The sequence below is a fragment of the Macaca mulatta genome, chromosome 7, assembly GCF_049350105.2.
Source record: "Macaca mulatta isolate MMU2019108-1 chromosome 7, T2T-MMU8v2.0, whole genome shotgun sequence".
NCBI classification, from domain to species: domain Eukaryota; kingdom Metazoa; phylum Chordata; class Mammalia; order Primates; family Cercopithecidae; genus Macaca; species Macaca mulatta.
The window spans coordinates 43,780,580-43,793,454 of NC_133412.1; the positions used below are offsets into that span (position 1 = coordinate 43,780,580).

The window sequence follows — 12,875 nt, forward strand, 5'->3', positions numbered from 1 at the left end:
TTTATAAGTTGCTATTTATGATTCTTTTCACAGTGACTCAAAATTAGAATTACTAAGAAAATAAAATCTATTTCTTGTTTTCTAATAAAGTGTAAGACCACACAGGTTGGTGGTCAGTGTTTATGTATTTAACAAGATTCGTTGGGGAGTTCTGCCTTTGCTTCAACAAAAAGACTCAAATTTAAAAACCTATGGAGGCAGGCTGGAGGTGCGGAAGGAAGGGTACAAATGTTATTATATTAAAACACATGTTAAATCTGATTTAATATGAATCCATTTTTATTTTATTTTTATTTTGTTAGAGACAGGGTCTCATTCTGTTCCCCAGGCTGGAGTTCAGTGGCATAATCATAGCTCACTGCAGCCTCAGACTCCTGGGCTTAAAGGACCCTCCTGCCTCAGCCTCCCGAGTAGCTGGAACTACAGGCGTGTACCACCATGCCCAGCTAATTTTTGTATTTTTAATTTGTGTAGAGATGAGGTCTTGCTATGTGGCCCAGGCTGGTCACCAGCTCCTGGGCTCAAGCGATCCTCCTTCCTCAGCCTCCTAAAGTGCTGCAATTACAGGCATGAGCCACCACACCCAGCAAATTCATCTTTAAATAAGCAGTTGACTCCCTTTAACATAACTGAGTATTTTCTGTGATTTTATATTATCTAGACTATTGAAAAGCACCTTCTTAGAAACTGACCCATAGGAGACTTGATGTTTGATTTGTGGCTTCAGCCAGCATTGTGGGAAGGATGTTTTTTTGTTGCTTTTCGAGACAAGGTCTCACTCTGTAACCCAGGCTGGAATGTAGTGGCGCAATCACAGCTCACTGCAGCCTTGACTTCCCAAGCTCAAGCAATCTCCCCACCTCAGCCTCCCAAGTAGCTGGGACTACAGGTGCGCGCTACCATGCCTGGCTAATTTTTGTATTTTTTGGTAGAGAAAGGGTCTCCCTTTCTCTACCCATGCTAGTGTTGAACTCCTGGCCTCAAACCATCCTCCTTCCTCGGCTACGGAAAGGATCTGTTGATGGGCAAAACCGTAAAACTTTCCGTCAGTTGTCTGACAGATGAGGCTAGCTCTCATTTATGTAAATCAGGGTGGCTGCATAAATAAAATTCACAGATAAATCCCCAAACTTATTTAACTTACATGTTCTTTTCTAGGACTGCCAGCAAAAAGTCAAATGTATTCATGCTTAATGACATTTATAAAACAAAGTGAGGTCCAAAAATAAAGTGCTAATCCGTGCACTCAGGCTTCGAAGAGGGGGCTAGGCAGGGCAAGGTGGTATAATTATATAATAAAATGGCTGGAAGTCTCTGAAGGGGAAAGGAGAGAAAAGGAGTTTAATTGATCTGCAAACTAATTAACTAAGCCCTGCCTAAGCACATTCTAGCAGGCAAAGTCAAGAAACAGTAGCAGCTCAATAGGACTGAGCACACTGAGACCAATATAAATACATGTTCTTCAGGCATAAAATAATCAATCTTTTGCTCTAAAATACCCCATCCTTTTTTGATCCTTAGCAAGAGATGGCAGTGGATGAGTACCTGCTTTGTTAGATTTATTTTTCTCCTCCGTGTCACAGACAGTATAACAAACTGCGAAACCTGCTGAAGGATGCGCGTCATGATTGCATTCTCTTTGCTAATGAATTCCAGCAATGCTGCTATCTGCCACGGGAAAGAGGAGAGTCCATGGAGAAGTGGCAGACCAGGTATGGCCCTGACTTGCTGCCGTTTTCACACCATCGTCTTCTTTCATATCCTCATCATTGGCTGTTTGGGCGTTGATCTAAATAGTCTGCTAGAACAAACCAACAATTATTCTGGAACCGTGATTAACACCGAAATGCTTACCATGTCAATATTTTAGATATATCATTTGAATACATAACTGATACATTTTTTTGAAAATTGCAGTTAGGAAGATATAGGTACCCAGAGTATGTTTGCCCCAGACCCTAGCAGCTATCAGGATCATTCCAGTGACCTAGAAGTCATAACTTTAATACATGTATGTAGAAGGAAGGCAGAAGAGCTCCTTTTTTGTTTTTTAATTTTAATTTTTATTTTTGAGACAGTGTTTTTTGCTCTGTCACCCAGGCTGGAGTGCAGTGGTATGATCACAACTCACTGCAGCCTCGACCTCCCGAGCTCGAGTTTTCCTTCCACCTCAGCCTCCCAAGTAGCTGGGACCACAGGCCTGTGCCACCACACTCTTTTAATTTTTGTATTTTTTGTAGAAACGGGGCCCCATTATGTTGCCCAGGCTGGTCTTCAATTCCTGGGTTCAAGCGATCCACTTGTCTCAGCCTCCCAAAGTGCTGGGATTATAGGTGTCAGCCACTGTGCCCGGCCAGGCTTCTACTTACAGTCTTATTAAACTGAAACTGGTCACTTAATTCTGAAAAAACGACTTCAGGAAATACAGTGTCCTGATTTAAGTCTGCCGAAAGCAGATCCCTAAAGCAAGTCCTTGGGAGTGTGGAGTGTTTATGTAGAAAGCAGTTCCCAGAAGCAGGAGTGAGGAAGTGGGGAGAGTGAGATGGAGATGGAGGGCAGGTGGTGAAGGATGTGCTGCTGCTGCGGGAAACGAAGCCTCCATCAGTGCTGCTGAGGAGCCACACGGAATGTGCCTCAGAAGTTACCTTGAAAGCTGGGCATGGTGGCTCACGCTTATAATCCCAGCACTTTGGGAGGCTGAGGCTAGAGGATCAGGAGTTCGAGACCAGCCTGGATAACATAGTGAGACCCCATCTGTACAAAAAGTTAAAAATTAGCCGGGGATGGTGACATGCACCTGTAGTCCCAGCTACTCAGGAGGCTGAAGCAGGAGGATCACCTGAGCCTGGGAAGTCGAGGTTATAGTGAGCCATTATTCACCACTGCATTCCAGCCTAGGCGACAGAGTAAGACCCTGTCTCAATCCATCAATCAATCCAGTCCTATACACAGTTCTCCAGACCTGTTTCCCAGTTCCAGTTCTTTTTTGGAAGATTTCCAGGCATTTCACATGGTTCCATATCAGACCCTATTGGATTATGATCTTCAGCTACTTACAGCTTAGTTTTTCTCTTAGCCAAATACTTGCTTCTTCATCTTTTAAGCCTCACATAACATAGCTTGTCATCTTGTGTGGTGCCCCAGTTAAACGGTGTAAAAGATGGCAGAGACTCGTGGTTTCTAGGCCATATCAAGAAATGAAGTCGTTGCAGTGGTGGTTGGATGTCTTAGGGAAGAGAAGTGAGGTTCTTTCTGGTTCATATTTGTATCCCCCAGAGCACCCAGCCCAGCGCTTCTTTATAATGGATACTCCAGAAGTATTTGTTGAATGAATGAATGAATGGTTATCTATATACACCAATGGATAGCAAATTAAAAGCCAGATGTGAAATTCTGAACAAGAGCTTGTGTTTGTCTGCCTGGGGAGAGCTCTCATACCCTTTGCTTTTCCAGGAGCATATACAACGCAGCTGTTTGGTACTATCATCACTGCCAGGATAGGATGCCAATTGTTATGGTGACAGAAGATGAAGAGGCAGTTCAGCAGTATGGAAGTGAAACAGAAGGAGTATTCGTGATTTCTTTCAAGGTATTTGCAGATGTTGTATATGTATGAGTGCTCATTTTCTAAGTAGTACCCATAAGGCTCTAGATCCCTTTGGTAACACAGAAAAGAAAAAATAAAAGAGGAATAGACGTTAAGAAGTTCCATTTTGGCCAGTCGTGGTGGCTCATGCTTATAATCCCAGCACTCTGGAGGCCTAGACGGGAAGATCACTTGAGCTTAGGAGTTCAAGACCAGCTGGGCAATCTAGTGAGACCTTGTCTCCACAGAAAAAAAAAAAAAAAATATATATATATATATATATATGTGTGTGTGTGTGTGTGTGTGTGTGTGTGTGTATCCAAGCATGGTGGCACACACCTGTAGTCCCAGCTACTCAAGAGGCTGAGATGGGAGACTCACTTGAGCCTGGGAGATGGAAGCTGTAGTGAGCCGTGAACACACCACTGTACTAATGCCTGGGTGACACAGCAAGACCCTATCTCAGCAAATGAAGTTCTAGGCCGGGCGCGGTGGCTCACGTCTGTAATCCCAGCACTTTGGGAGGCTGAGGCGGGGGGATCACAAGGTCAGGAGATCGAGACCATCCTGGCTAACACGGTAAAACCCTGTCTCTACTAAAAATACAAAAAATTAGCCAGGCGTGGTGGCGGGCGCCTGTAGTCCCAGCTACTCGAGAGGCTGAGGCAGGAGAATGGCGTGAACCCGGGAGGCGGAGCTTGCAGTGAGCCGAGATTGTGCTGCTTCACTCCAGCCTGGGTGACAGAGTGAGACGTTGTCTCAGAAAAAAAAAAAAAAAAAAATGAAGTTCTGCTTCTTCATTATGCCCCAACTATTTAACGTTGACTTTCACAAATTCAGACCAACTTTGACTATAAGGCCCACAGCATCTAATACCAGCCCAGTAAACTCCTACTGACAGTAAACTAACATTTATAAAATGGTGATGATGATGATGATAATAGGTTGAATAAAATTGCCAATATTCTTATTGTTGACCTATAAAATGGCAGTTTGACATGGTTCTACCTACTGGTAATAACCAACACATCTATGCCAGCCACTTTTCTATGTCTATTATTTCATTTAATTCTTGCAACAACCCTGTGAGGTAGGTATTATTATTTAATCCTATTGGTAAGGAAACGGAAACACAGAAAGGCTAAGTAACTTGTTCCAAGTCACACAGTAGAAAATGGTAGGGTTATGATTAAAATCCAGGCAGTCAGACCCCAAAGCTCTTAGCCATCATGCTGTACTGCCTTCCAAGTTATTTTTCTGAAAATATACACGAAACAAACTGTCTTAAAGGCCGGTCTTTTTTTTCAACTGTTCCTCACTCTTCCCCACTTGTGAATGTTCATGGGGGTAATAGGGATAAATGAAAGGGTTGAGATGTGATATTATTTATGTGAATGCTGTCAGATCTGCTTGGTACAGATCTCAGACAGGAGTGGCATTATCAGTGACAGTTTCTTTGGACTGTCTCAGCAACGCAGTTCTGCCTATCTCTTAGGTACGTTTTTTGAGAGTAGGATGACTGTTAATCTCTCAACAGATCACTGGTCGCTTCTGTCTGCCTGGCTAGTCAATTAGGTTTCACTTGTTGATATCATTTTTTGGTGCAGAAACTAGAATAAGGCCCTGTATTATCCCTGTCAGTTTATAGAAAGTCTAGTTGGGTTTTGAATTGTAGATTCTCTAAGGGTTCCCAGGTGCATATATTGCTAAAGATTTGTCAATAGAATTTTCTTGGCCCTGCTATAAAAAAGTGCTGTGGCATGCCAGAGAATTCCAGGAGCGCTGGATATTAATGGCAGTGTCACTTGTTTTTTCTGTTGTAATACATCATGTCTTGTTCCTGCAGAGGACAGTTGACTAAAATTACATTTTTCTACTTTTTGTGAAAATTACTTTTCTCTGTAGTCCAGTGGTATCATACAGTTTTATTTTCTATAGCGTTTCTCAAGAAAACTGTGTGACCAAGGGCTTCATAGAGGTGAATGATAGTAGAAAAAAGAGATATTGTGAAGTTCAGATGAGTGGGAAGCCTAGAATTTTCTGTGGGGACTTGAAGTTAAATGGAGAAGAGCCAAGATAATAAATCCCTCTTGAAGAGGTGGTTCATAATGACAAAGTGTGGTGTTGATAAGTGATAAGCGACCATAGAATTCAGGCACTGACGTTAGCACAGACAGAATTTCTGGAAGGAGTAGGGAAAGAAAGGAAGCAGTTTGAACAGGACTCTGAAATTAGTGGGAGAAATGCTGGAGTTGACAGTAAGTATAACCTGTTTGCTTTTCGATTCGAGAACAGAGAATGTGCTAGACTCTACCCCTCAGACTTAAAAGTTGAGTTAAAATACATAAAAAAGACAAGAATGGCCCAGCACAGTGGCCCGTGCCTGTAATCCAGCACTTCGGAAGGCCAAAGCTGGAGGAACACTTGAGCCCAGGAGGTCAAGGCTACAGTGAGCCAGGATCATGCCACTTATACTCCAGCATGGGCAACAGAGCAAGACCCTGTCTCTTAAAAAAAAAAAAAAAGGACAAGAATGTACACATATTGCTGGGCACAGTGGCTCACGCCTGTAATCCCAGCACTTTGGGTGGCCAGGACAGGAGGATCACTTGAGCCCAGGAGTTTGAGACCAGCCTGGACTACATAGTGAGACCTCATCTCTACAAAAAATTTAAAAATTAGCCATGTATGGTGGCATGTGCCTCTAGTCCCAGCCACTTGGGGGGCTGAGGTGGGAGGATTGCTTAGGGCAGGGGGAGGTCAAGGCTGCAGTGAGCCAAGATCACGCCACTGCATCCAGCTTGGGCTACAGAATGAGGCCCTGTCTCAAAAAAAAGTACACATACATAGGCCATTGTCTGCAGCAATTAGATACACATAAAGACAGGCTGCCTGGACGTGTGCAGGTGTGTTTGTAGTGTGTGTGGAGAGAAAGAGACTTGAAAGCACAAAGTAGCCTAGGAGGTGCAAGTGTTCCACGGTGGGGTGGCCTTGTGGGGCTCGTTTGGCAGGCTCAGGGGTTAATGTGGTAGTAGAGAACCAACGGTGGAGTGAGGCTCAGGAAGTCCTGCTCACTGAGCACCCCCTCAAAACGGCAGGCCAGCAGAAGTTCCCAGTCAGGAGTTTCTGTAGTAGTACCATGATGAAGAATCAGTACCTTCTGACCGTGTTTCTCTGTGCCTTTGTTAAATACAGAATTACCTGGACAATTTCTGGCCTGATTTAAAAGCTGCCCATGAGCTTTGTGATTCTATCCTTCAGTCTCGACGGGAGAGAGAGAACGAGAGTCAGGAGAGCCACGGGAAGGAGTATCCAGAACATCTTCCTCTGGAAGTGTTAGAAGCTGGGATTAAATCTGGACGCTATATCCAGGTGAGGGTGGTAATTTAGAATGTATCAGGGCTGGGCACAGTGGCTCATGCCTGTAATCCCAGCACTTTGGCTAAGGCTGGTAGATTGCTTGAGCCCAGGAACTGGAGACAAGACTAGGCAACACAGTGAAACCCCGTCTCTAGAAAAAATTCAAAAATTAGCCAGGCGTGCTGGTGTGTACCTGTACTCCCAGATTACTCAGGAGGTTGAGGCAGGAGGATCACTTCAGCCTGGATGGTTGAGGCTGCAGTGAGCCATGATTGCACCACTGCCCTCCAGCCTGGGTGACAGCAAGAACCTGTCTCAAAACAAAACAAAACAAAACAAAACAAAAAATCTTTCAGGACCAACCAGTATGTTTTCTCCTCTTTTTACTGCATCCTGTCACAGGCCTCTGATTTCACAGGCTGCAAACAAGATGGGCATGAGTAAGTCACGGCTGTCAGTGTTTCAGGTGGCTTGGGAGTCATTCTTTCCGTAGACACTGATGGCCCAGCTTGAAGCTACTCTGCGATGATAAGTCTTTAATTCTGTTACATATAGAACATCATACAAGCAGAATGTGGAAGTCTCCTGGTAAATGCCTCCTGTCACTAGAAAAAAACATATCTCTTTGAATCAAGGTCTGGAGGTTTGGTGATACTGTAAAATTGGTGAAATTTAGCTTCTTTCCTCCTTTGCCATTTTTTTCTCTGCCCCTTTCAAGGGCTTCTTTGTGATCCTCCCAGGACCCTAGAACCCAGATGCTGTCAGGGTCTTTGGAAGAAATCAAATACAGTTTTTATTCAGATTTCAACAGTTTTATATACACTCATTTACGTGTGTATGTGTGTGTAGCTCTATGCAGTTTTATCACATGCATAGATTTGTGTATCTACCACCACAATCAAGATACAGAACTGTTCTTTCATGGAGTTTGCATTTCTAATTGTAGATGATCAGCCACAATCTAAGAACACCACTCCAAAGCCCCTCCCTAAAAGTGTGGGGATTTTAAATGAGTATGCCTAGAGAGGCTAATGTTTCCAACTTAGTAGTAAAGTTTATGGCATTCCTGGGAGGATATGTATTTTTTATTTTAATTTAATTATATTTATTTATTTATTTATTTTTGAGATGCAGTCACGCTCTGTCGCCAGGATGGAGTGCAGTGGTGCGATCTTGGCTCACTGCAACCTCTGCCTCCCAAGTTCAAGCGATTCTTCTGCCTCAGCCTCCTGAGTAGCTGGGACTACAGGCGCCCGCCACCACGCCCAGCTAATTTTCGTATTTTTAGTAGAGATGGGGTTTTACTGTGTTGGCCAGAATGGTGTTGATCTCTTGACCTCGTGATCCGCCCACCTCAGCCTTCCAAAGTGCTGGGATTACAGGCATGAGCCACTGTGCCCGGCCCCTGGGAGGATATTTTGAGATAGAAGATTTTTAAAAGACTACTCATCAGTTACATAAGATGAGCCTGGCACTTTCAGCAGTTTGTATAGCTAAAAGTAGTTCAAAGTGATGGTATTTTTCTCTAAAGAAAATAAACCTTAGTGACTAATATTATTCCTACCCGCACATGGTGAAACCCTGTCTCTACTAAAAATACAAAAAATTAGCCGGGCATGGTGGAGGGCACCTGTAATCCCAGCTACTTGGGAGGCTGAGGCAGGAAAATTGCTTGAACCCGGGAGGCAGAGGTTGCAGTGAGCCAAGATTGTGACACCACACTCCTGCCTGAGTGACAGAGTAGGACTCCATCTCGAAAAAGAGGAAAAAAAAATATGTATATGTGTGTGTGTGTGTGTGTGTGTGTGTGTGTGTGTGTGTGTATAATTCCTAAAGGGATCACAAACCTTGAATATTATGGGGATGTTTTCACATAATTTTAAAAACTAGACCTTTTGGAGATAAACCAGGCAGAAAAGAACATTTTTCACATTGATTTTTTTTTTATTATGATTTTAGGGAATTCTGAATGTCAACAAACACAGAGCCCAAATAGAAGCTTTTGTTCGACTTCAGGGAGCCAGCAGTAAAGATTCAGGTTCAGTATAAACCTTACATAAATGTCCGTACTCCTTTTTTATTCTGACGTTATACAATGAAGAAAGCAAAGTTGAAATTGTCATGTCCTATGTGTCCTGTTATATATGCCTACATACATTGGGTATGTGGGATTGTCGGGGGGGGGGTTCCCCTAGCTTTTTGTCTATAATTTCTAATTTTATTGTAATAAATTTAAACTACAACACAGAGAAGCAAAGCAACTTGCCCAAGATCACACACCTGGTAAGTGGTGGAGCTGAATTTGTAGCCAAGGCTGTTTGGCTGTGATTTTAACATATTACTCTGTGCTGCCTCAATGTGCTATATTGCTTTATTGGAGTAAATTTTTTTTAAGTAATAAAGAAAAAAAAGTGTAAATAAGTTGTGTCGTAATCAGGTGTAGTTCTTAGTTCTGTAATGACAGGGTGAAAAAGAAAACCTGCTAGTCAAAGGAGCGTGACTGGGTCGAGAGAGAATGAGAAACTGGCTTTCTTTGGGCCCTTGCTTGTCAGAATTCTCCCTGTCGGTTCTGCCCTATCTAGTTCCTCAGCCCATTGACCACTCCCTTGGCTGTGTAGGATCCTAAAGGTATTTGACAGAAGTCCAGCATAGGCTCACATAGTTGCATGCAGGGAACTAATACCTTTTTAAAAGGTGGTGAGGGGGGTGGGGGTATTTTTTTAAAAGATGATTGAGGGTGGCACTTATGAAAGCTCAATATACAGTATGACATGGTGCCAGCAATTCTTCATGCCTAACCTGCAGAACAAAAGAAGTTTGACTTTACCTTTGAAAGGAAGAAACTTTACTTGCCGGAGTGCCAATTAGACTTTGAGTATATTACGCACAGAATGCCTCACTGGTGTGCCATTCCCTCGGCTTTACGGGTTTTTTCTGTGCTGCCCCAAACACAGATTTAGTCAGTGACATCCTAATCCATGGGATGAAGGCTCGAAACCGCTCGATTCATGGAGATGTGGTAGTTGTGGAGCTGCTCCCTAAAAATGAGTGGAAAGGAAGAACCGTAGCCCTGTGTGAGAATGACTGTGACGACAAGGCTTCGGGCGAGTCCCCAAGTGAGCCCATGCCTACAGGTAAGCCAGCTGGAGAGCCACTCCAATGTCCATTTTTCTTGTGGAATTATATTTATCTTCTCCTTAGCAATCCAGAAATACTGCCCTTATTTTATTTATTTATTTAATTTAAATTGACAAAAACTGTATTTATTGTATATAATATGATTTTTTAAATGTATTTATTGCATATAATATGATGTTTTGATATAATACATTGGAGAATGGCTAGACTGAGCTAATTAACCCAGTGTGTTAACCTCACACACTGTGTGGTGAAAACACTTAAGATCTACTCTCTTAGCAATTTTCAAGAATACAGTACATTGTTATTAACTATAGTCACCGGTTGTACAATAATAGTTCCTAACACGAGATATAGTCTCTTCCCCTCCATTATCAGTTTCCCCTCTGCGGGTTTATTTTACTCTCATCAGTACCCAGATATGCTGTAATGGCTTTCCTCTTAAAATCAAACCAAAAATCCTCTCTGAGTCCCACGTCCCTTTCAGCTGCTGCCCCTTATCTTTAAAGTCAGAGTATAGTTACTCTACATTCTCTCTTCCTCCCCGCCAGCCTCTCATGCCTGCCATTCTGACACCTCCCAAGCCCTACTCCTCTAAAGTTGTTCTTGCCAAGGTCACCAGTGACCCCACTGCCAGAGCACTGGTCAGCCTCCATCATCTGGAAGCTGTCAGCAGCACTTGGCTGGGGGGCCTCTGCCTTCCATGGGGCTTCTCCCAGTTCTCCCACCCAGCTGGCTGCTCTTCTCAATTCTCCTGGCTCTGCATCTCATTGTCCTCTTGGATATGCAAGGGCCCCATGCTGGATCTTCTGTTCTCTGCACTCTCTCCCTTGGGGATCTCCTGCAGTCCTTTGATTTTGTATCTCTGGCCCTTCCTCGGCTTCTGGTTTTGTTTACTCAGTTGTCTATTTGGCATCTTCCCCTCAGACTTAACATGTCCCACACAGACTCCTGATTTCACCCCTAGACCTGCTGTTCCCCACGTGTCCCCCAGTCTCAGTAAAGGGCAAATTCATTCTTGGAGTTGGTCAACCCAAGACACCTTGGGGTTATCCTTTACTTTTTTTTTTTTTTTTTACTCATCAGCAAATGCTGGCAGCTCCAACTCTAATGCATGGCCTGAATTCAGCCACCTGCCACACTTCCCCCACAGCTCTCCCACTTCAGTCCATTGGCACCTCAGGATCGTTGCAGCAGCCTCCTCACTGCTCTCCTTGCTCCCACCATTGCCCCTCCCCATGTAATCTTTTCTCCACTCAGACACACAATGATCCTTCAGAAAGTGAGTTGAGGAAGAGGGTGCTGTGGCTCATGCCTGTAATCCCAGCACTTTGGGAGGCTGAGGTGGATGGATCACTTGAGGTCAGCAGTTCGAGACCAGCCTGGCCAACATGGTGAAACCCTGTCTCTATTAAAAATACAAAAATTAGCCGGGCGTGGTGGTGCACACCTGTAGTCCCAGCTACTGGGAAGCTGAGGCACAAGAACTGCTTGAACCCAGGAGGCAGAGGTTGCAGTGAGCTAAGATCGCGCCGCTGTACTCCAGCCTGGGCAAGAGAGTGAGACATTGTCTCCAAAAAAAGAAAAAAGAAAAAGAAAGCGAGAGTTGGCTCCTCTCATTTCTCTGCTCAAAACTCTTCAATGGCTGGTTCCTGTTTCACTCAGAATAAAATCCAAAGTCCTTACCATGGCCTACAAGGCCCCACCAGCTGAGGCCGCCTTCTGCCATTTTCCTCTTCATGCTTCTGCTCCAGCTGCATTGAAGACTTGTTCTTTCTACCACCCGGATGAAGCTTTCCCCAAATAGCCTCACGTCTGTTTTCCTCACTCCCTCAAGTCACTGTTCAAATGTCACTTTATTTAAAATAGCTGCCACTTCTGACCCTCTGTCACTCTTGGTCACCTTACCCTACCTTGTATCTTTCTTAGCAACTGTCACAACTTCACTTTTTTTTTTTTTGGTCTATTTTTCACCCCCACAGACACCCAAACTGATTTTTTTTTTTTTTTTTTTTTTTTGAGACGGAGTCTCGCTCTGTAGCCCAGGCTGGAGTGCAGTGGCCGGATCTCAGCTCACTGCAAGCTCCGCCTCCCGGGTTCACGCCATTCTCCGGCCTCAGCCTCCCGAGTAGCTGGGACTACAGGTGCCCGCCACCTCGCCCGGCTAGTTTTTTGTATTTCTTAGTAGAGACGGGGTTTCACCGTGTTATCCAGGATGGTCTCGATCTCCTGACCTCGTGATCCACCCGTCTCGGCCTCCCAAAGTGCTGGGATTACAGGCTTGAGCCACCGCGCCCGGCCCCAAACTGATTTTTTATAAACCCCATGAAATCAGGGACTTTACCTATTATGATACTGCTGTATTCCCTGGACCTAGAACAAAGCCTCATCCCTGGTTGGAGCGCAATAAATATTTGTGAAAAACAAAAGAAAAAAGAATATTTTTAACTATTAAAGTTTGGTCTCGGCTTCAGTCAGTGATGATTGGAAGTGTTGTGTGTCAGTCTTATGATCTGTATACTTTTCTGTGTATAATGGACCAAATGAGATTGGCTGGTGAGAGAAGGCAAGAAAGACTGAAAATGCGCAGTTGAGGGCGTGGTTTAAAACCAGTGTGAAAATCATTGACTTTTCCCAATATATCAAAACGAGATTGATAAGATAATGGCAAAAGAGAGAAAATGGGACAAGTGGATTCTAAATGTTATCTCAGGAAGAGAGAGCATACTGACAATGTTATTTAAAAAGCCGTCTTTGCTGGGCATAATGGCACGTGCCCATAGACCCAGCT

The 12,875-nt window shown here is 43.9% G+C and overlaps 1 protein-coding gene across 2 annotated transcripts in view; it reads left to right on the top strand.

Annotated features, from left to right (window-relative positions):
• Positions 1-12,875, top strand: part of DIS3L (DIS3 like exosome 3'-5' exoribonuclease) — a 42,672-nt gene that overhangs the window by 11,287 nt on the left and 18,510 nt on the right. For both annotated transcript variants that reach the window (NM_001194471.3, XM_077938305.1), the window contains exons 3-7: positions 1,584-1,712; positions 3,454-3,589; positions 6,782-6,958; positions 8,906-8,984; positions 9,901-10,080. In NM_001194471.3, coding sequence (NP_001181400.2) covers positions 1,584-1,712; positions 3,454-3,589; positions 6,782-6,958; positions 8,906-8,984; positions 9,901-10,080 — 701 coding nt within the window. The remainder of the gene's footprint in view (positions 1-1,583; positions 1,713-3,453; positions 3,590-6,781; positions 6,959-8,905; positions 8,985-9,900; positions 10,081-12,875) is intronic.